We start from the raw sequence: 23520 nt of genomic DNA on the forward strand, positions 1-23520 counted from the left end.
TGCTCATATGATCCATCAATTTCATCAAAAAACCATCAAATTGGTCTTCAATTGATTTGACTTAAAAAACTTAAAAATGTGTGGTGTAATCATACTTTTTCCAATTTCATCTGACCCCGTCGAATTCGACCATTGTTTTCAGAAATTGACTTCCAAAAAACATACTCACGAACCCTGATTACTGTTAAAATCTATTAAATCATTCTAATCATATCAATTTCAAAATTAAAACTGAACTACAAAACTAATCAACAACACTTACATTTGTTCCAACTAATGAACCTAAAACACAAATATCAAATTTTATATATGTTGCTAATTATAATAACGTCGTGAAATATCAAAATTTTCATAAACTATAAAACCTGAAAGTGGTTTGAAATTTTGGTCGGCCACCACCGTGGACCCGGTCATCTAGTAATCTTAGATTCGATCCCAGTTGCAGATGAACATGAAAATGTCCAGTTGATTTGCTTATGTTGGATTAGATCATCAAGAATTGTTTTGATTTGGGATCCCCGATTTATTCGCATAAATTTAGTTTCCAATTTAAAGAAAATTACTAAAATACAATTGATTATTTAGTTGGGTTTCATATAACATATTTAAGTTATACATAGGTTAACTATTTAACCAAGACAAGACTAGTGGTTTTTATCATTGAAGTTGGTTTTGTGCCATTTTATGGTTGAGTTTTCCGAAATATCAATATGATAGTGAGTTTATTCTGAAAATCTAACCAAATTTGATCTTTATCCGAAATAATTTTGGAGTTGAGTATGTAGTGAGATTAGAAAATATATTTCGAATTACCGTTGCAAAAGATTTTACTTAGTGTGACCTCCATTTACATATTCAGACGGGTAACAATATTGTTAGAACAGGCATAAAATCCAGCGGCCACGATTATTATTTTATGTAGATTGATACCCGTCCCTTTAATAGCGTTGTTTGATATTCTGGATAAATTAAAGACAAAGTGTCATTTACATGTGATGGGGCATTTTATATTACTCCTTCATTAGTCCTTCCTTCCCATGAAAGTCTATTTATTTTCAGTTTGCACAATTTTGAGAAAAATATAAGAAATGATAATTATCTAATATATTTTCTTTTTTAGTTTTATGTTTTAAACTTCTGGTTGAGATATCTTGTAAACTAGAAGGAGATTATTTGTAAAATGTTATATCATTAAAAATATTTTTTAAAAAATCTAACCGATGAGTATAAACACCCATAGAATTAATAACTAATAACTGGACTCCCCTGTTTACTTTAGATACAGGGAGTACCAAATTTTTTATATAAAACTTCAGCAACGCTAATTGTTAGTGAGGAATTTATTTAGCAAAATAGTACATACGAAAAGAAAAAAAATCATCTATCATGAGACAATATTTTTTTTATTATTAATTTTAATATAGAATCGCCCATCATAGCAAATTTTTGTAATAGCTAAGTTTTTTTTTAATCTATATAAACATCAGAACATGGTAACCTCACATTCATCAACTTTCACAGTCAGGAAAGAAAATAAAGCTTTGAAGATGGCGATAATTAGAAGAAAAGCTCCTCCTCATCAGCTCTTTGCTTCCTTTACTGTCTTTGCATTAGCCATTTTCCTTGTTCTCTTCACAGGTAACTTTACCTTTCGCAGTAACCATATATTTTTGCTTTGAAGGTAGTTTAACCAACTAAGCAACTAGTAAAAGATTCATTTCCATATTTAGACCTTACAGTGAAACGATTAATCATGTAATGTATATATGTTATGCAGAGATGGTGTCATCCTGGCTGAGTGTATGTTCTCCCGGTGATGATTACATTGAGAGAAATTTCCATCCTTTCCCTAAAGGCAGCTGTGGCCAGTGCACAAATTGGTGTAAAAGTAAATGTACTAGCATTGATCTGTTCATGATCCTAACTGAGTGTCGAGAAGTTAACCCTAAGACGGTGGATTGTCAGTGTTGCTGCAGCAAAGTAGCACCGACGGGACCTCCTCCACCTCCAACGACAACGCCATTTTCTCCGGGGGATTGGGGTAACATTTGTACTTCCGAACAAAAATATATATTGATTCCACGTGCGCAAGCCAAAGATTGTCCATGGAATCCTCAATGTGAGACCAAATGCAAGGAAGAAGGCAGATCCAGTGTTAATTCAGAGTGCTGGGGGGGCAGTATTAATAGAGACAAACCTGAAAGTAAATATGTTTGGTATGAGGAGTGTTGTTGTGGAGATGTTCTCCCACCACCACCACCACCTCCTACACCTTCATTTCCACCTTCACCTCCTTCGCCACCTCCACCTTCCCCACCTCCTTCATGTCCATGCGCACCAAGATGTGGATGGGAATGTGGATGTGGCACAGATATCGATATTCAGATATCGATAAAATCAGGTAGTTATGCCCAAGTATAAAAAATGTCATCATCGTCTCCAGCTGGTGTTAGCCTTTTGTATTGAAAATCATCTCTTGACGGTGTGAGCTTTTTGTAATGAAGTGTATGACATTTAGTAATTACTTTAGTTAATTTCCTACTTAATCTGGTGTGGTGTTTTTCCTTCCCAAGAAATTGCAGTCGATTTGCTATCAATCCTTGTTTGTTTGTTATTCTAAAAGGTGTAATGGACTGGTCATATCAGTCATTTGTTTGTTTGTTATTCTACTCGATTAATAATAAAACTCGTATTAGTTTGCTTAACATTTTCTCTTTTATAATTATAAAAATGTATATATAAAATATCATTCGGAATAGATACTGTTCTTGACTGATATTGTTTTACACCACGGTTTTTATAATTTTGTTTTACACCATCCTTTTTGAATTTTGTTTTCATTTAAAGCAATTGATGTTGAACTTTAGATCGAAATGATGTCGTTTAACAATAACCGGGGATTGTCAATCTTTGATTATCAAATGAATTTTGGATACAAATGATCAGTGACTATAGAGACGTATATAACTGCTCCTGACTAAATTTTTTCAACAAAATCATCGTATTTTGCATCATTTATTATTCGGGATTGGATATCTGTTGAAACTAATTTAGTTTTACACCACGGTTTTTTAGTTCCGTTCTAAACCATGTTTCTTCAGTTTTGTTTCATGTTGATATCGAATGCCATCTTTTTAGATCAAGTGGATCGATTTTATCGATAATTGGGAACTTCCAATCTTTTATTATCACATAAATTTTGAAAAATAATGATCAAGTAATCTGATTGGATTAAATTGGGAAGAAATTGAAAAAAAACGTTAGGGACGGGTTACAGTCATCCTATAGAAACGAATGTAATCGTTCCTGAATGATATTCTTAGCTAAAATCTTTTTATTCAAGCATTACTGTTTCCGAACGGATACAACAGAGCTTCTAGATGAACAGATCCATGAGAGCCAAAAATGAAAAACCAGCTTAGATTTTAGGGATCTTATGACAATCACATTGGCTCCCGCTAACTAACGGCCATGTGATAGCTTTAGTGAAGTTTTCCCATCTGTGCTGTGTTGAATAATGATGAACGACGAGTCCTCGTTGATGATGATAGTGAGCTTTTGGTGCAACAACAGGTACAGAGAAAACTAGAAGGGTTGCACCCGTCTAGTGTCATTGTTTCTCCAATTCCCTCACATTTACTAATACAATCGGCAGTCGTACAATCCGTGCAACTTGTCCCAATTCTCGAAAATGAATTTTCAGACGTTGGATCACATATATCTCCTGCGGGCCTTGGTGGAGGTGGTGGTGGTGGGGATGGTGGTGGTGGAGATGGTGGTGGTGGAGATGGAGGAGGGGGGGGTGATGGTGGTGGTGGTGGGGGAGATGGAGGAGGGGGTGATGGCGGTGGTGGTGGTGGAGATGGAGGAGGGGGTGATGGCGGTGGTGGTGGTGGAGATGGAGGTGGTGGAGATGGCGGCGGTGGTGGGGGAGATGGTAGTGGTGGTGGGGAAGATGGAGGAGGAGGTGAAGGAGATGGACATGAAGGTGGTGCTGCACATGCTACGGACGTCATAAAAAATGCAGATAATTAGATAAATAAACAACATATTACAACAGTACTAGAATATGTTGTGAAAACAAGAAATTCATTAGATAAATGCCTGACCTGATTGAATTGAGATTTGAATGTCTACATTTGAGTTGCAACATTGACACGATGGTGGCGGAGGAGGCTTGCAGCAACATCTGCACGTATAAGTATTACCTCCAGCCTCGCCGACATAATTCAATACACACATTTCCCTCAACACCTCTTCATCGGATCCACATTCAGCTTTACACTTATCTTCACAAAGGCCGCAATTCCATGGCCGGCTAGCCGGTAAAGTAAAAGTTTTACTTAGTTCTCCGGCTTGACATGTATCCTTCGTTACCGCCGGCGGTGGGGTGGGGAGAGATTCACCACAGCATCCCTCGCAAGTTGCATACTCTTCTGCCGTCGTAGTACCTCGAGGATCCCACCAATTGCACCTCATCTTAGACACGGCTCTGTTATTATCATTCTGACATTGAGTTTGTATCTCGTTTGGACAAGAGTCATCACATTGCGTTAGCTGCCAAACACCCTTGTAAATTTTTGATACGTAACGTTCATTAGGACCACACTGTAAAACGGCTTCAGTGCACGCCGGCATCTCTACATCAAATATGGAAACCATTTTAAGCATCACAATCAATAAAATTAATTAGCTAAAAAGAAAAACGGAAAGGAATAAGTACTACTTACGGATCAACAAAGCTAAGCATCCAACTGATGCAAAAAGGAAAAGACCAATCCATGGAGAATTGCTCTGAAACCAACCCATTTTTGGGACTGGAATGTGTTAATTTGGTGGATATGAAGCATCATCTATTTATAGAAAACAGGCGGCGGTTATATATAATTTTTACTGTTTTTTTGCCTTTGTCTCTAAACTAATTAGTGATCTTACCCTCCAATTTGTTTATAGTAGCAGTTTTCCTCTAAATGATAATAATTCGAAGAAAAAAATAATCCTTGTTTATTAGACTGCATAGAGATCTACCATAATTTATTATAACCACGTTTTTGCTGACAAATGGTCACTTTTTTATTCTTTTTCTTACTTATTGACTTTGTAGCATTAATTGACCGTTTAATATGGCTCCGACGCACTTTTTTATTCATTTAATAGAAACCAAGTGTGCGTGCGCAAATTTCGCGCATGCGTAGCATTGTAGGGGGTAGTTTTAGTGTGTCAAACCTGAAACTATATATCCGTGCCTCACATATTGCGACGGTTTGTCGGAACGGATTTAGTAACTGTTATAAACGTTATTAAGTTTAGCAACGTCTCATTTTTAAAGATCTGTAACCAATAGCGTTGCAAATAACGTGTCGCAAATTTGACGGGGGTAGTTTTTTTATTTTCAGGTCCTTATATTTTTTTTCCTTATTTTGTTAGAACTCTTCGTACCTTTCCCATATTACGTCTACACCTCCATGTGCCCAGGCAAAAATTTTTTACATCCGATGGCCCAATTCTTTTGGTATGCAATCGTACGACTCACATGAGGGAAGTCAAAATTATGTTAGATGTCAACGGGGTTAAAGGGTCAGATGGCGCTTGTTTATCCTGACAAGTTTGAGACCTATGCGTTTATAAGAGGTGTTTGCCAAACAAGAACTTAAAAAAGGGTGAAATTCTGATATTTTACTATTCCTTGACAAACATTCAAAAAGCAACATTTTGGACTCTTTGCAACTTTTGTTTTACCTTTATTACCTCCACTATAGATTTTTCACAATAGTTTTCTTAACCGAGTCCTCTTGGAGTCCAGTTGACTGATTAAGGACGGGAAGAAAATCGTACTTGACCAGTCAAGGACAGGTGTGCAGTCCTACTAGACTCATACTGCACACTCGAATATAGTACCATGGACTTAGTTAACTTTTGGAGCACAATATTAGTGCACTCAAAAGATTGTTTTGACTGCATTCGCCATGCAGTCAAATACGCCATCATTTCATTGACATAGACGGTAGTTTTTGGTCATGCTTTTTTCTTTTTGGTCATGTGTTTATGTTTTGGAATTGACCGGGACACTGGGAGGGGACGCAAAATTTCATCCTTTTTAAACTTCCTTTACGCAAAAATCCCTTATTATAACGCAAGAATTTTTTTATACTATATTTTAGTTACTGGTCAGAGACATCTACAAACAGTTACATTATACTACCTAGATGACACTATGTAACAGTTCTTACGGAAACTGTTACCATTATTCAACAGCCTAACATTTAGTAACATGTATTTTGCGAACTGTTTACCTTATAAAAGTTTGAACTTCCACTAAATGTCACTTTTCTACTAGTGTCAGCTGGTAATATGCCTCTTGTAAGAGCTTCTTCAGTGCAAGGCGTCAAGGTTATCTTAGGTGGAAGTCTTCTTAGCACATTTTTTTCATGTGCCATTGCTAAATGATAAAAAAGTAAGGATAAATTGTTTTACCTAAAGGTCATCTCAAATCTCCAATGTCTGTATGTAACAAATTTTATTTAAATTAAGAAAATGATGACGTGGACTTAAGAAAAAGAGGAATAAAATACCTTTTGGTGTCGCTCACTATTTTTTTCCCATAATTTTCTACTAAGAACCTATGATTATTTGTTTCATTGAATGAGTTGTTGGAAATTTCAGTGAAATAGAGGATGAAAAACTGTCAGAGTTGTGGTACTTCCGACTTCAAGGCTTTAAAGATTTATTTTAGACAATTATTTCGACCCTTCCAATTCAAATTGCGATTACAACATGTATGTGAAAAAACGCCTTCAGGATTCCATGAAGCCCTATAGCAGTAATTGGAATCAAGGTTTGTACTCCTTGATCCAACCAAAAACACACTAGTTAGGTTTCTGATGATGTATAATAAAAAGAAGAAAATCAAATAGGCTTGATGTTATTGAATGAGATAACATCTCACAATTTATAGCAAGATTCATGTCCGTTGAAGAAGATTTTTCATCTCTAACAGACACCTCTAAAAGGCATCAATGGTGATTTATGGGAGGAGACGCGTCTGTTCAAATTTGGACTGAATTTTGAATTAGGTTTTATGAATAAACCAGAAAGGGAGACGTGTTAGAGCATTGCTCGGTTGAACCCACTAAACGTTGGTATGTCAAGTTTGGTTGTCATATTTTAGTATCAAAACTCAATTAGAGTCGCTTGATTAAATGTAGGGATATTTAATTGTTGGTACCCAACACATTGGTTTGGTACCTAACATTTCAAAAATTAAGGGTTGGTACTTGGATTCTCTACTGACCGTAAAAATCTTCGTTTAACCAATTTTTATTTCATTTTAAAAAAATATTATTAAAAAAAAAATTTAAGTTACCAATTTATCCTTAGTAAGAACCCTAATCTTCCTTCCTCCATTTTCTAGAGTTAGTCTGCAATAGCCGCCGACATGGTAAAACTCAAACAAAAATCCAAAAACCCAGTCCCTAAAAGAATATCACCTCTATACAATCATCAAATACTTCCTCAACTGGTGATGATGGATTATTTTCAGCATTCACATCTTCGTTACCCCCTCTAATTCGTCATCGTTATTGTTGTATTCAACAGATTTAGCAACCACAAGTTTGTTATCCAACGGTTCATTGTTATTACGAGAATCCTTCGAATCACTAAATAAAAATACGTTTGTATCATTTTCTGGATATCATGGACCACAAGAGTGATTCCTCCAGTCCTCATCATCGTCCTAGCTTATTCCAATTTCAAAAACCCAGTCTTCTAAGAAGATTATGTTTTGATCTTAATGGCGGCTATTACAGACTCTACGCAGGAGTCGGAGGAAGAAGATAACCCTTTCTCTTTAAGGGTAAATTCTTCAAATTAAAAAATATTTTAATACAAAGTAGAAAATACAAAATAAATATAGGTCAAACGTTGACTTTGACGGTCAAAATCGGATTCAGGTACCAACACTTAATTTTTGAAATCTTGGGTACCAAACCAATGTGTTGGACATTTACCGGGTACCAACAATTAAAAAGCCCTTGTACTAGAGTCAAATTCGTTTAGGTTAGATAAGAAATTCTAGGAATGTTGAGACATACAAGTATTACCTTGAAGACTTGAAGATCGTGAAGACGTATCGAGTATAATAAAGACATCATCCTTCCATTTGAGGTATAATGATACTGACTTGAATGGTTTCCATTCCTAATATTGCTTTCAAGTCGTTTAAGATTTTTTTATTCTCTAGTATTAAACTTGGTCATTTTATTATGATCAAAGTTTTACGGTTGAATAGTTGATTACGAAGTATAACGTATATCTTTTGAACTTCGTAAATATGACATCGGAATAATCTATGTAATTCATTACATGATTGTGTATTAGATATATGTGTTATTTCATCCTAGGAAACTATGTTTGATTACATATGTTTAAAGGAAGTACATATGTTTGATTATATAATCGAACTGAAATCAATAGGCGTTTTGGTCCGGTTTTCATTGAAAATCTTTTGGATGACCAATTCGAACCTAGGTAAGAACTTTGGTATAACTGATCTTGACTTATTTTGAGAGTTATGGTAGAACCGATCTTTAACTAGTTTGGGGGTATGCGGTATAACCGATTTTGACTTATGTTGAGAGTCTTGGTAGAACCGATCCTTACCTATTTAGGATACTTGGTAGAACCGATCTTAACTATTTGTCTTAGTAGAACTGATCCTTACCTATATTGGGATACTTGGTAGAACCGATCCTACCTTTTGTTGGGAGCCATAGTAGAACCGATCCTTACCTATATTTGGAGACTTGGTAGAACCGATCTTAACTATGTTAGGAGTCATAGTAGAACCTGTCACAAGAGCAAAACCGATCCTTATATCCACATATTACTTCACGATTTTGTGTGAGTTGGGAATTAGGGTTTGCTAAATAAGAAAAGTTCTGGATGTCGACATAATTTGGACATGAATATAATTGTTATCTTTTATTTTCCAAATTTATTCCTTGATACTCAAGGTGATCCCAATCCGAAATATTGAGAATCTTTTAATTTAGATTTTCGAGTATATGTTTTTGATTTTCGAGCAAAACAAAACATATCTACTGGAAAGTTATATTAGTTAAGTGCAAAATTAATATTAGATATTTTCCAATGAGAGATTTCAGAATTACAGGTTGGATATTAGTTGGAAATAGGAATAACCAAAATTAGGTACTTATTGCATATCTTGAGAATATTTCGGTTTTGGAATTTCCTTGTTGACCAAACAACCTTGGTATATAAATAGCTGAGTTTGCATTTCTTGCAAACTATCCTAAGATCCAGGAAAACTTCATCTTTTTGTTGTTTCTGGTGGAGCCATCTATCTGGAGAACAAAGTTCCCTGATTAGGAGAAATCTCTTACGACCGCTCGTTGAAAGACTTCTGTAGGATCAAGAATCTTTACGAGTACCGTTGGTGGGAAATTAGATATATTGTATTATTATTTTAGTTTTCGATTATTGATTTTATTGACTAACGGTTTTTGAAAGTTTGATTGCACCTAGTTTGATTATTCTTGAGAGTCTTCTCTTCTGACATAAGGGTCATTCAAACAAGATCAAAGTATTGACATGATCTTTAGAACTGTTTTTAGATCTAAAGACAACTTGTGATCATCCGTTGTTAACAGACTCCGCTCTGTGTGTGATCGATCATAAATGGATTCAAGTTTGTGGTGTCCAGGTACATAAGAAGGCAATTGAAAATTTGAAGATAAGAAGATTTTTCTTATTTGTTTTCTTATCTCGTGATTTTTGCACACATCTTGATCGGATGGGATCCGACTTAGATCTAATTTATCTTTGATAGATTTGATCATAAAGTTGTTTAGATCGACAACTATCATTTGGTGGTGTTCTTCAGCATCCCAATCTGATAGTTGTGAATCCGAATCTAAGTTACTTATTTGAACTGATCTTACCCGACAAAGGAGTTTATTTGATTAAACAGAAGAGCCTTTATCAAAACTCAATGAATTTTTTACTAAAAGATTATTGTAGTAGTTACCAAACAGCTTTGTTCCATTACTGTTTGGAAGAAAATTAAAAGAAGTTGAGTGCTTAAGACTTTACATCGTTAAAGCAACTCAAGATAGTGATTTTCTGTCTTGGAATTCACGTGCGTGACCAAACGGTCGTAGACGCAAGGATACTAACAAAACTAAGTAACCAGGGGTAGATTACTTGGTCTCAACTATATATACGAAGTTGTCTTTGTTCGTTGTATAAAAACTTAATTCTTAGAGTGTTCAAAACTGGACTAGGTCCCGGGGTTTTTCTGCATTTACAGTTTCCTCATTAACAAAATCTTGTGTGTGTTATTTATTTTCGTTTCCCGTAATTATAATTAAAAGTAAATTACACTTATACGTTAATCCTAATCACTTGATTTTGATCCTATAATCAATCGGTCTTGTAACATAACTATTGTCAAGTGAATATCAAGTTGTTGTATTGTCTTGACTTTGTCCATAAACGATAAACACTTGGTATCGTACTTATAGGTTGAAACAAAAAAAACGTGATGTATCAAAATATTGTACATGTCAAAACGCGTCATAGAAGAGTTAATATTGTTATAGTGGAGTGCCATTTTTGCAACACTGCAAGGGAAACTATGGATTACATTTTGCTTCATTATAACTTTGTATTCGAACTTTGGGATTACTTCATCAACGCGTTGCGTATCTCATGGCCCATGCCCGAAAAGCTTTTGCAATATTTCAATGCATGGTACAATAATGTTCTTTCATGAAGATGCAAGAGGATATGGAATATCCTAAACTATTCTCTGACTTGGAATACACGGACAGAGACTAACAATATGGTTCTTGGCTCAAGGTTAAAAGATACAATAGAGATTAAAATTTTGATCAAGCAAACTATTATTCTTTGGACTTAAGAATTGGATACTTTTAGGCTTATTAATGATAAGTCAAATTCTCCGTAACTTAGAGAGTGTTTAGTCTATATGTAATGGTGTATTTGATCTTCGGCTCCATTTTTTTTAATATAACCTTTTTCTTTCAAATTTTTTTTGAATAAACCAGAAATCATTTTAGCATTTTAAGAGGTTGTCGCCCGCGGATCCCCTGTCATAACCGGAAACATATTTGAAAATATCCAACATGAATAGGCCCCATGTGACAAGGGCATAAAGACATTAAAGATTGGAAGCTGCAAGCCTGCATATTACCTATATTATTATTACACGGTATAATTATAATATTCTTCCCAAAAGTCTCATTGCCTTGGTATGTCAACTTAGATTGGCATTTGGATCTTACCTTTCTCATGCCATTGATTCGGGCAAGATTTTAAGTCCAATTAATGCAAACTGAAGATGAACATGGGGTTGTCCAGTTTGCCCCATTATTGAGGATCAGATAATCAAGGATTTCTTTGGTTTTGGAACCCGTTAATAAATGTTTTCACATTTTCCTACGTTGTCAACCTATTTGCCACTTCATTACAGGTAAGTAATAGTAATAGATTAAACCTACAAATTGAGCACTTCTATAATACAGTACATCATCATCATACATGTAATTAATATTCTGTGCAGAAGTTGCATTGCACATTACTACCTTGATATACTAGCTCTTAGTTTTAGCATTTGGATCTTAACTGCCTCGTGAAGTTATTGCTTAGGGATTATATCAGACGATCCCTTCGAGTACAATTAATGACTGAAGATGAGGGTGGGATTGTCTAGTTGACCCTTTTATTGTGGATCAGATCATCAAAACTGATTTGGTTTTAAAACCTGCAAGGCTGCAACTTTTCCAACTTTGTCTACCTAGTGGCCATATCACTAAACGTGCCCAACATTTTTAAGTCATAACTTCAATTAAAAAATGTAACCCAAAAAATGAGCATGTGCTTGAGTTAAGGGGCATTGGAATTTGGAAAAAGAAAGAAAGATCGCACAATGTCTCATTTGGGCTCATTAGAGAATCTACATTACAATGTTTATGGTAAAGTATGGTATATTTACGATACTCATAGAATGCCAAAACGTGATTGAAGGAATTTGTTTCAGTGAAGGGTCATTTTGGAATTAGGAATTTTAAATCATCATAATTATAATTTTAACAGTTGTATTCGTATCAATTGGGACGGTGGTTATATGTTGCCAAGTATGTGCTCACAGCAATAGTCGGGTTATTGGATTTTTTTTTTGAGATTGCTCTTTATGGTCGCGTTTTAGTTTGGATTTCCAATATGTTCCATCACTCTAGTAATATGCATCGGAAGTGAATATTTAGAACCAACTTCGAAACCACAAGTGGAGAATTCTTTAATTGAAACACCACAAGACTTGCTCGCGCTATGCATATAACTCTCTTTCTTCAACAAGTTGGGCGTACAAATCATAGTCATGCCCAAGAAGAGAGTTGGAAGAGATCTTAATTACAGGCTCTCGCATACATAATGCATCGTCATAGTTACTGCAAGAACGATTTTGGGAGTCTAGCAGCATGATTCTAGGACCGTGTCTAGAATATAGATCCAACTTTTATTATTGGCTTACTGTTTGTGGCATACGAATTGCTGTTTTTTAATCATCGACAAACAATCGGCACCAAGATTTTATGTTACATTATCTGATATTTTCTCGGTTTTTATAGTAATCAAATTTCGAGCTGTACTGATCGGATTTATGAATGATCAATGTGAGATAAGTTTGTTCACCAGACATACATTTGCATGATTCCAGGCTTACTTGGTTTGCACATGGGATCACCGGGTAGTCGGTACATACATCCATGATGAGATAAAGAAAAAAAAAATTATTTGTTTAAAAATATTTAATACTACTAGGCAATCTGATAATGACACAGAGGCAAAATTTAAACAAAGATCTGTTTTTCTTCAAAAAAAAGAGGCAAAATTTAAAATCGTATAACAACAATTTATAATTAATTTTTTTTCCTGGCAATTAGTGTCGGTGGGGAACTGTACTATTTTTTTGTTGGAAAAAAAACAAATTTGATGGCAGGAGCAACGAGTTTCAACCACACATTTCCGACTTAGCAGCGCTATTTCCGTTGCTAACGCATATAGCAACGCTTCCTTTTGCCACAGTATCCTATTGTATATACCTGTTTCCAATTTGAGAGCCCTGATCAATAGTCATACAACCATAGAGGGAAATCAATGAAACGAGAGGGTGAACATTGCCTCCACTCCAATTAAAAATTCAGCCATTGGATCATGCTAGTGAATCATGGTGTATCAACTTTAATCTGGGCCGTCGAATCTGAATCACTTATATTGTTCCTAGTTGTGTTGCAAAAGAAAGCATTGACAGATGCCTTAGGAACGGAAAAATCGTCGGTAATCATGAAAGGAAGTCTGGGTCCCAAATTCCTGCCTCATGTCTTTATATTTTATGCTGCAAAAATAAATACATCATGTATGTTTTTGCATGCAAGTTCCTAAAGTTGTTTTCGTTTTTCCAAATAAATTTCTAAGTCCTTTTTCTTTTCTTTTTTTTTCTTCTTTTTGTAGTGGTTTTATACTGTTTTTTTTTTTAATTTATAAAAGATTTGGTACCGGTAAGTTTGGAACTCAGGTGAATAAAATAATCACCTAAAAACTTTACTACTATCTTACATTGACATCAGCGTGGGATCTGTCTCATTCCCTCTCGACTCTAGCTACCACTGCAGAGGGTTCAATATATGAGATCAAATCTATCTATGCATCTGGATTCTTATATTACACAAATATCATACACATAGCTAAGGTTTCACGTGGTAGAATATATCAGCTAATCTTGTTTGAAAAAAAATCATTAAAAAAAATAAAATCAGATAGGCCATAAATTTACCTAACATGCACCATATGGCCCTTTATTAATTTATTATCGGTTTATTTCAATAAGATATTTTTCTTATCTATAAATAGATGCTACAATCCAACTACAAATTCACCAAGCTACCTTACCCTTAAAAAAGGGGAACAAAAAAGAAAGCAGTAGTAGTCAATTAGTAGTCATTCATCAATGGAGCGTAATTCCTCATCTGCTGGTTTTTTCCTGCTTGTAATCGTTTGTTTCTCAGCACTGTTTCGTAAGTACAACAATATCACAAATTTACATGTACTACATATACTTTGTTGTTGCATTTGCTAGTTATCTGATTATTAACTATCTAACTTTCGTATCCTTGGAACCTGTATATACATGTAGAGATATCATCAACGGAAGCTTTTTGTGAAAATGCCCAAACACAAGATGTGTACAATGCTGCTGATTGCACCGCTTGCCAAAATACATGTGTAAGAGTATGTGCGGCACAAGGAAGTTCATATACTACACAACAGTGCACACCTAAAACCGGTACTGCAGCATACGCAACATGCAAGTGCTGTTGTTCACCTACACCATTCTCTCCGCCACCACCTCCACCTTCCCCTCCACCTCCGCCTCCATCACCGCCTCCACCTTCACCACCACCTCCATCACCACCTCCACCTTCACCTTCACCACCACCCCCATCACCACCTCCACCTTCCCCATCACCACCTCCACCTGCCGCTCTTTGTCCGACTGATCCTGTGGAAGTTTACAATGCCGCTGACTGTGACGTTTGCACAAATACCTGTAGTAGATTATGTATGGCGACAGGAAGTTCACTTATTGGAAAAGAATGCGGACCTCAAACCAGTTCCGCGGGAGTATCATGCCAGTGTTGTTGTGCAAGTCCCCCACCACCACCTCCTTCGCCTTCGCCAACACCTCCTTCCCCATCACCATCTCCACCTTCCCCACCTCCTCCATCTCCATCCCCACCATCTCCTCCAAGTCCGTGCCCACCACCAGCACCAGGCTGTGGATGTGGCTGCGGATCTGGATGTGGTTGTTGCAACACCGATGTTAACATTCAGATATCAATAAAATCAGGTGGTAATGCCCAAGTAACAAAAACGTCATCATCGTCCCCAACTGGTGGTAATGTCAAAGTATCAACACCATCATCATCACCATCTGCTAGGGGTGGTACTTATGATGAATTGTGATGAATCGATCACTGGCACGTACCTAGCAACAATTATTACTATTAGTTAGTAGTAACAGAATAAGCTCCTCTTACGGTGGATGCAGTTGCAGTGAGTGTTGCTGGGTTCAAAAGAAGTAGTGCTTCAATGAAGCTGAAGATTATGTCATAAGTTTGCAATGAAGTTTTTCTTAATTAGGCTATTAGTTTCTTCTTATTACTGCAAAAAAGTTGTTGGTTGGTACAATCTGTAGTATTTGATTGGAAAAAATTAAGGGCAATCCAAATCCATCGTCCAGTCTAATACATATAGCATTCAACCATTGGTTCTACATGACTTTTATATGGGGATCCCCACGGCTATGATGTGGTCCCGCGGCATCATAGAAGTATGTGGCTCCTTCTGTATCTATCCACACGTATGATAAATTGGTTTAAAAATTAAAAGGTCTCCTACTTCTATAAAAAGTTATTTCTTAAAAGGTAGCACCTCTAAATCCCCCGAAAAAAAAGAAAATAAACCGTTTTTAAGATGTGTCGAAAAAATAAGATGGGCCACACACTTCTATGACGTAGCCCATTACATCGTAGCTCGGACTTACTATTTTCAAAAGGTTCCTTATTTATAAATTTAGGGCTTGGATGATTCCGTATACATAATGGACGATTATGAAAATAAGTCGGTCTATAGTCGCTCGAATTTGATTAGGCTTGTTGTAATCGAGTTGTTCAGTTCAAAATATTTGTAAACTAGTCCGATACAAGGGGTGAGTACCGTACGGATGGATGAGGATTTGATATCACCCGTGTCAAGTCCATCTAAATAGCGGATTTGAAATTTACACACACGTTTTGACCCCCTAGGTAAACGGACTGAATGTGGGTGAATTAGCGGATTCAAAATAAAAATAAAAATGGGTAAACGTTTACAAGAGTAATATAACTTAGTTTTAAGACTTGAATTAAGTAAATTTAATTAATCATAACATAACAAGAGTAGTGTAACTTTTAGTTTCCCCTAATATTTACTTGATCTTATTTTACTATCATTTGTAAAGAAGAAGTTGAGAGTTTCTTATTCAGGATGAAAAAAAAGATTTAATAAAAGAACAAAAACAAGAAAGAGTTAAGAACTATATATTACCTACCAATTTTAATAACCTTCATATGACTTTCTATATGTACAATACAAACATTATCCGCATAAACGGGTGTCCAACGGATGAGTGATGTTCCATCCGCGTCCAATCCTCCAAGAGATGGATCATGTGTCCACCTGCCAAAATACGGATTGGGTCACGTAAAATATGCTGATATGGGTGTTTTTTCACCCTTATCCAATATGTGGCGTCCATTATTTAGTTGATATTTTTTTAATACAGGACCCTCCGCCTCAAAAAATAAACTTCTCTTTTTAAGTTTTACAGTTTCAATTGTCTTACCACTAGTTGAGAATTTAATTGACTTCTATTTACCGCGTGATTCGCCAATCCATCCGCCACTTGGTTTTCTTCTTTGTAACTACGGGGAATAGTACTTTGTGGAGTTTGAAGCATTATTTTCCTTATTTGGAGAACCATTTCAGCTAGCGGTTTATCTGACTCAAAGAACTCTCAAGGCTGACTGGCAATTCTCAATGCAACAAAACTTCTTACTTGTTCTACAAATTGAACTCCTCAATGCTAGTATCAAATTGAACTTCTTACTTGGAGAACCTCTTTATACTGATCCATCCTCGGATGATGTATAATTGAAGATTTTACAATCTTAATTAGTTGACCAATTGAAGAACTATAAGAGTGAAGTAGTTGTTTGAAATGATAACTATATTCAACAGCCTCCTTATAAGTAATGAAGAGGCCATCATCATACATAAGGTGTAGGATTAGTGGAGCTTTGATTTCGAAACCCTCTTTAGAAAACCAAAGATTATTTTATAAATGGTAAGTTTCCTGAGTTTCCAGTCATGTTGAGGCTTACTTGTTTACATGAATTTAAACCTGAGCTATGTATGGTTTTAATGAGTTAACAATATATGCATTTAAGTTATTCTCTATGACTTGACCAATCTTGTTTGTTTAGAAGGCATCGAGAAAATCATATATACCTTAAACAAATAAGTTTCTTGATTTCAAGATGGTCGTTATCTTTGGAAAAGGACATAACTTGATGCATGATGCCTAATCGAAGCGTGTGTCTTTGAATTTTAATAAAAGGATGATCATTTGTATCTGTACATCTATCCATTACTCATGTGGTGAAGATGTGTTTAAGTAGATACCTTTTTATCTAGTTCGTCCAAGAACTAGAACTAAAGAATAAAGACTTCTTTTGAGGATCGAGAATCATATGTAATATTACTAGTTCAGTTAAACATGTTTTAGGTAATACCATTAACTTGGTTATACATAAAGATATTTAAATTTCTTTATGATTATTCCAGTTTAGCTGATAAGCCTTTAAAGTATCTACGAGGGAACACCGTTCATTTGGTAAACCTCAAGGTTCCAGAAACATCCTGAATGGGCGAAGGAACACATCTAGGACATACACAATCTGGTTTGGAGAAAGTGATACTCTTGGTGACTAGTGATATTTAGGGTTACTCGAAGGACTGCGGAGCAACACGTAGTTGCGAAAGGAAGAGTATAAGGTGATTCATGTTTGTGGCCTTACAATAATGTAGACAGATGGGTAGTTTTAGAAAATGACTATCGAGCTAGGATTTGTTATGTGATATATCAGAGGTAGACGAAGTAGTCAAGTGTAATCTTTCTATCTTATTGTGATAATTGGCTAATTATAACAAATAATGACTGCTAATTTGTCATAGTTGAAACTGCAATCAGTAAAAAAAAATCAGTAAAATAAATTTTGACTAATAATTATTGAAATGTTACTATTACTATATGTGCATGTGATTTTTACGCAGGTGACCCGCACGAACATTGAGATAGAGGGATTTCTATGTGTCAAAATTTGAGCCACATATTTTTCGTTTCTAAGATTTTTAGCAATTCACCATAATTTAGTAATTCTTACAAGTGTTGCTAATACGAGCAGATCTAAAAGCTGATAAAATTATAGAAATGCATCGATCTGACGGCTAATAGCAATAGTACATATGAATCTGTTTGTGATGGGAATCCTTTTCGAAATTTCTTGATATCTGACGTCTAAAATTTAAATTTGGAAGATAGACTCAATGGTCATTTCATCTTGAGTTTTATAATGTGTTACACACACTACGGGGAAGATAAGTACAATAACCAAAATAGACACCAGTATCTGTCGTTGTCGATTGAAAAATTAGATATTAATATTGATGCGATATGATATAGAGAAATATTAAAGATGTTTGCCTTTTTCAAAAAATAAATAAATAAATATGATGTCATCGAAATCAACAAGATACAAGACACAACAGGTACGTAAGGTGATTCTGATTTATTGAAGATTTTATATCGACAGTTTTCGATACTGATGCATTTGAGCCAATAATGTGACAATGGACGTCTAAAAAACAATTAACTAGAGCACATGTAAGTTGCACGAAGGCCAACGATTCTGCTTATCTAGATACGGTAACAAAATTCAATGTGACTTAACTCGTAGAGCACATGCTCTGCTTATGGGTTTATAATTTTTTTATGATCACATGGTGATATGCCTCGTAAGTCAACAACATCGGTATTGTGAAGTAATCACACAGTTAACAAAAACAAAACAATCCCTGATGATATGCTACGTAATAAATGGAATCACTGGATCCACTGGACTTCTGAATGTTTATATTCAGCATTGGAAATACCGAGAATCATCTTTGTAATTGTTAGTAGTATTTAGGGGCCACAATTAATCACTATACTAACTCATCAAAAATAAAATAAAAAGAAAACTAACTGAAACATTGGACAGCAATATTGATCAAAATATTAGATACTAATATTGAAGGCTACATACAACAACAGGTACCTAACGTGATTCTGATTTTTTAAAAAGATTTTATGTCAACAACAACAGTAATCGATGCCGATGCATATGAGCCAATAACGTGACAATGCGACAGCTGCAAAAATTATTAACTAGAGTACGTGTAAGTTGCAGGAAAGCCAACGATTCTGCTTATCCCTAGGTAAGAAAACTCAGTGTGCCTTAACTCTTAAAGCACATGCTCTGCTTTTGGGTTTATAATTTTATTGGTCAGATGGTGATATTTAGGTGGATGGTACGTGTAACAGTATGCCCTATAAGTCAACAATGTCGGATAATGTGAACTAATCAGACAGTTATCAAAACCAAAGCAATCCTTGATGATCTTTCCCGCAATAAATGAAATCACTGGATCAACTGGAATTCTGTATGTTCATTTTCAGTTATTAATTGGATTGGACTTCGTGACCTAGTTAACAAGCATGTGGAATTTAAGATCCAAAAAAAGTGTTATACACCTATATCAAGACAATGCTTGCATGGGCAAAATTTATATATAAGGAATTACAGATTTTACACGGAAAGGTCGGACATGTCGTAGCAGGTATTTGGGACATGCATTTCTGTTCTTGATTAGCAACGTATTTTCCGTTCGTAATTCATTCAGCAATATGCTTTCAAATTCCATGGCCCAGATCAAAAGTTGACACACTATGGTTCACGAACATGACCCGACGGCCAAATTTTTAATTGGAGGGGAGGCATTGCTCATTCCCTTGTTTCCTTTAAAATAGGTAAAAAATGATAGCATCTATGATCACGTTGATGGCAACAGCCAACGGGTATAGGAAAATGAAAATTTTACGGTACATGCTAATCTCAAATGGTATATATTTATAATTAGCTAACCCAAAACTTCCAAAATATAATGCTGTTTAAAATTTCGTGTGGTGATATAAACCAACACTTATAGCGTTATTTGAAACTGAGAGCTGTGTCTAACTTACATCCAAAGGGTAGGAGCAGTGCTAAACACCTCCAAGTTTGAGGTACAGTCTTAAACCCCTACTAGACGCAGTCTTAAGACCCTCATAGCTTTTAGGCACAACTTTAAACTTCACCTAGTTTTCAGGCGCAGTTTTAAACCACTCGTAGGTTTAGCCCCTCATGAATTTCAATAGGTGTTTCAAACACAGCTAACAAACCAACGGATGTGAGAAGACCGTCCCTGTGTATGAACCTTTGTTTGTAGTTTCAAAATCCACTTAAAACAGGATAGCAATGTTCCACTGTGTAGTTAGAAAAATTACCTTCTCTCTTAATTATTACCTAAGAATTGTGTAAATAATGAAAATATGAATCTTTCAGGGACAGGGTATTTAATTATGGCTACACAGGGTAACTATGGAAAAATGACTACCGGGGTTGAAGTTTTTTCACCAATTTTGCTAAACCAATCCAGACCAATTTCAACGGCCATCAAATTCAATTGGATCAGATGCTATTTTACTAAATATATGATAAAATCGGTTTGCAGTCAGATGGTGCTAAATAGGTCGGACGGTTACCAATATACACATCTAGAAAGTTGGGACATCACTTTCAAGGCTGCAAACAATATTTCAGAGGTGTTTCTAATTTAGTGTAGTTTTTTACAAATTTTCAAATTAATATCTAACATAGGATCTCATTAGTTTGGACTTGATGTCACTCAGTGAGCACTGAGCCATCCACTTTTGTATTAAAATCTTGGGTTTACTTGTGAAGCCTTATAAGGATGAGCGGCATATATCTTATATATGACCAAGGACGGCCAAGAATATCCGGACTTTGGACGCAGAAATTATGTCTTGGCCAAACTACATATCCAAAATGCTTCCTAATAGTGGAAGAAACCATGTCTTGGCCTAACCATTTAACCTCGCCACTTAAGCTTAACATAAACATTCCCGGGCTACCCTAAATGCTTCCTAAAAGTGGAAGAAACTAAACTTCTTAGCTTAACCTAAGACTTAACCCATGCCACAAAAAGGTTGAGCTCCTTCTATGCCAGGGTTACCTAGTAAAGTATATATGCAAACACTTTTACTGAGGTGAAATTAATAAAACTTAGTAAATTAGACGTTAAATATTATAAGATTAAAATTTTTAAAATAATCAATAGAAAATGGATCTCTTCACGCTATTATTATCATACTATCTCACACATTGGACGTTACTTTTATGAATAAAAACCAAACCATAATGGATTTGAAGCTAATATTGTGAGGATATGTTCCACTTACTAAGATCAACATGCCTATCAAAAATGAGCTCAGTCTGAAATGTAAAACCTCACTATCTATAGGTCTTAATTTCGATGGCCAGAAATCCGCAGATTTTCAACGGCTCATTTTCAAAGTAGTAGATGATGGTGTTATACGTCTCGGAATACGCTCATTTTCGGTAGCAAAGTAGAGCTATGTAATAGTAATATATCCACAAAATATTAGCTTTAAATCCGTTATGTTTTGGTTTTAATTCGCAAAAATGACGTTCAACGTGTGAGATAGTGTGATAATAAAAGCGTGAGGGGATCTAGAAAGAAACATTATCACATTAAAACTACTAGCCTGGTTACATTGAGTTGAACTTCACAAACCAAAAACACCAGCATCTTATAATACCAACACAAATACGTCAATGGAGGATGGAATATACGGATTCATCACTACATGCTCAAACAACAAAAGAAAAAGAGAAGATGCTGCTTATTAATGTTACTAAACGCATAAAGATCACACTCTGTGACGTCACATTGTCTGCAGCTAGCTAATGACCTCCTGATTGCTACTTCTACTGAAACATTATTCTTGCTGCTCTTTCGAAGAATGACGAACCAGGAGTGGTTGACGATGTAAGGGCACTCGGGCAACAACAGTTGCAGTAATTATTAACGCACACCCCGGAAAGTGTTGGAGTTACACCAGGACCACAATTACAGGCTGGACATGTGGAGCAAGAGGCGGTTGCGCTCGAGTGAGAAATCTCAGTGGGAAGGCATAAGTCTCGTGGATCTCTTGGAGGAGGTGGTGGTGGTGGTGATGGAGGTGGAGGTGATGGTGGAACAGGGACTGGGCTTGCTGCTCCACAACAACACAGACATCCTTGGGTAAACCAGCCTGGATTGCCATTGCAGAACTTGGTATATGGTTTAAAGAGACATATTGCATTACATTTAAGATCACATCCAGAACAAGTTAGGGTTAGGGGGTAAGTCCACCCTTGTTGCCCAGGTTGACAAGTTGCTTGCGCCGATGCCATCTCTACACCAACAAGAAAAACAAAAAAATAGATTAAATATCAGACTAGAGTATATGTTGAACAACCGCTACATAACAAGAAGAAAAAAAAGAAGATCTGTTACAGCGTTAGTGATTAGAAGAAGGCAGATGGTATAAAAGCAATTCTATCAGTACAAGGGCTAATGTACTCGAAAATAACCCAATACAGTTTTAGACCAACACTGCTCTTGAGTTTTAACTGGTAGCTTCTCTCTCAAAAAAAAAACTGGTAGCCATTTACGACTGGTTTAGATCTAGGTGAAAATATATTGTTGGTAATTACCTGAGTACGCATTTAAAGCAAGAATCCCAAAAACAAACAAACCAAAACTTATTGGAAAACTCTTGGAAGACATTGTGATGGTGTTTAAAGATGACTGAGATTTTTGTTATGGATTTGATGTTACCAGACATTTCTCTATTTATAGAACCTGAAATATGTAAGCTTACGTTGCTTGGCTCTTTAGATAGTAGACCCATAATAATTTAATGTTAACTTCTCTATATTCTGCAGGATTCTTAATATATACTAGTAGTTATTAAGTCGGCTCCTATGCACTAGGCTTATCGAATAGTTTGCCAATATGCATTCATTATGGGCATGGAAAATTGACAAACATAAGGTTAGTTGTATTTACCACTTAGCCAAGTGCAGTATAAACTCTACCAAACGATAGATACTTTGGATGGTCAGTGAAGAGCCAGCAATATAAAGATCATCGCTCAATGCTATGACTATCGCTCAGCAGTGCATCATTCGACGGTCATAAATTCACTCCTTATAGATACTCAATCTCATGCAATTCAACTTATGCCATCTCTACATCGAAATTGTCAGTGATCACTTCATCGACATGGCTTGCTTCACTTGAGGATGTTCCACTTATTCGATCCCTGAAATCACTTTCAACCGATGGAGATTTCAACTTAAACACTTTTAATTTATGGGAAAGCATGTTTCAAAGGTTTATGGTATTAGCCGGTAATAAAAATTCGAAAAGAACAAATAAGAGCTTTCAAAATAGAGGATCATCATGGTTTATCTATCGACAAACTATGAGTATCTTCATAAATTTTTTATTTTTGAATGACTCGGTTTTATTTAATTAAAATCATATTAACTTCATAACTGAGGACGAATATTTTCTTTCCTACGACATGGTGCATCACTTTTTTGCCACATAATCAGAAAGGGAAAAATATCGTTTGGCCCTTTTTTA

General features: G+C 35.7%; 4 protein-coding genes across 4 annotated transcripts; 2 read left to right on the top strand and 2 right to left on the bottom strand.

Moving 5' to 3' along the window:
• Nucleotides 1-1465: 1465 nt before the first annotated feature.
• Nucleotides 1466-2681, top strand: LOC113339789. The gene is made up of 2 exons (XM_026585017.1): nucleotides 1466-1638; nucleotides 1778-2681. Exons 1-2 carry the CDS (start codon nucleotides 1491-1493, stop codon nucleotides 2419-2421), a joined length of 792 nt encoding a protein of 263 aa, XP_026440802.1. The 5' UTR covers nucleotides 1466-1490; the 3' UTR covers nucleotides 2422-2681.
• A 516-nt stretch (nucleotides 2682-3197) lies between these two features.
• Nucleotides 3198-4858, bottom strand: LOC113339875 (inverted formin-2-like). The gene is made up of 3 exons (XM_026585097.1): nucleotides 4731-4858; nucleotides 4110-4640; nucleotides 3198-4003 (listed from the first exon to the last, which is right to left on the bottom strand). The coding sequence occupies exons 1-3, from the start codon at nucleotides 4807-4809 to the stop codon at nucleotides 3483-3485; spliced, it is 1131 nt and encodes a 376-aa protein (XP_026440882.1). The 5' UTR covers nucleotides 4810-4858; the 3' UTR covers nucleotides 3198-3482.
• A 9127-nt stretch (nucleotides 4859-13985) lies between these two features.
• On the top strand, nucleotides 13986-15376 carry LOC113339836 (vegetative cell wall protein gp1-like). The gene is made up of 2 exons (XM_026585065.1): nucleotides 13986-14117; nucleotides 14237-15376. The coding sequence occupies exons 1-2, from the start codon at nucleotides 14051-14053 to the stop codon at nucleotides 15064-15066; spliced, it is 897 nt and encodes a 298-aa protein (XP_026440850.1). The 5' UTR covers nucleotides 13986-14050; the 3' UTR covers nucleotides 15067-15376.
• A 6174-nt stretch (nucleotides 15377-21550) lies between these two features.
• On the bottom strand, nucleotides 21551-22713 carry LOC113339310 (chitin-binding lectin 1-like). The gene is made up of 2 exons (XM_026584604.1): nucleotides 22584-22713; nucleotides 21551-22282 (listed from the first exon to the last, which is right to left on the bottom strand). The coding sequence occupies exons 1-2, from the start codon at nucleotides 22654-22656 to the stop codon at nucleotides 21813-21815; spliced, it is 543 nt and encodes a 180-aa protein (XP_026440389.1). The 5' UTR covers nucleotides 22657-22713; the 3' UTR covers nucleotides 21551-21812.
• Nucleotides 22714-23520: the final 807 nt, after the last annotated feature.

This window comes from Papaver somniferum, unplaced genomic scaffold (genome assembly GCF_003573695.1).
Source record: "Papaver somniferum cultivar HN1 unplaced genomic scaffold, ASM357369v1 unplaced-scaffold_21, whole genome shotgun sequence".
In the NCBI taxonomy this organism is placed as follows: Eukaryota; Viridiplantae; Streptophyta; class Magnoliopsida; order Ranunculales; family Papaveraceae; genus Papaver; species Papaver somniferum.

Bases quoted from the DNA above. Each gene is read 5' to 3' on its own strand.
- LOC113339789 (XM_026585017.1), top strand. From the start codon at position 1,491: ATGGTAACCTCACATTCATCAACTTTCACAGTCAGGAAAGAAAATAAA. The intron at 1,639-1,777 runs GTAACTTTACCT...TATGTTATGCAG, and splicing joins TTTCCTTGTTCTCTTCACAG to AGATGGTGTCATCCTGGCTG.
- LOC113339836 (XM_026585065.1), top strand. From the start codon at position 14,051: ATGGAGCGTAATTCCTCATCTGCTGGTTTTTTCCTGCTTGTAATCGTT. The intron at 14,118-14,236 runs GTAAGTACAACA...ATATACATGTAG, and splicing joins TTGTTTCTCAGCACTGTTTC to AGATATCATCAACGGAAGCT.
- LOC113339875 (XM_026585097.1), bottom strand. From the start codon at position 4,809: ATGGGTTGGTTTCAGAGCAATTCTCCATGGATTGGTCTTTTCCTTTTT. The intron at 4,641-4,730 runs GTAAGTAGTACT...TATTTGATGTAG, and splicing joins ATGCTTAGCTTTGTTGATCC to AGATGCCGGCGTGCACTGAA. The intron at 4,004-4,109 runs GTCAGGCATTTA...TGACGTCCGTAG, and splicing joins TCAAATCTCAATTCAATCAG to CATGTGCAGCACCACCTTCA.
- LOC113339310 (XM_026584604.1), bottom strand. From the start codon at position 22,656: ATGTCTTCCAAGAGTTTTCCAATAAGTTTTGGTTTGTTTGTTTTTGGG. The intron at 22,283-22,583 runs GTAATTACCAAC...TTGTTGGTGTAG, and splicing joins TGCTTTAAATGCGTACTCAG to AGATGGCATCGGCGCAAGCA.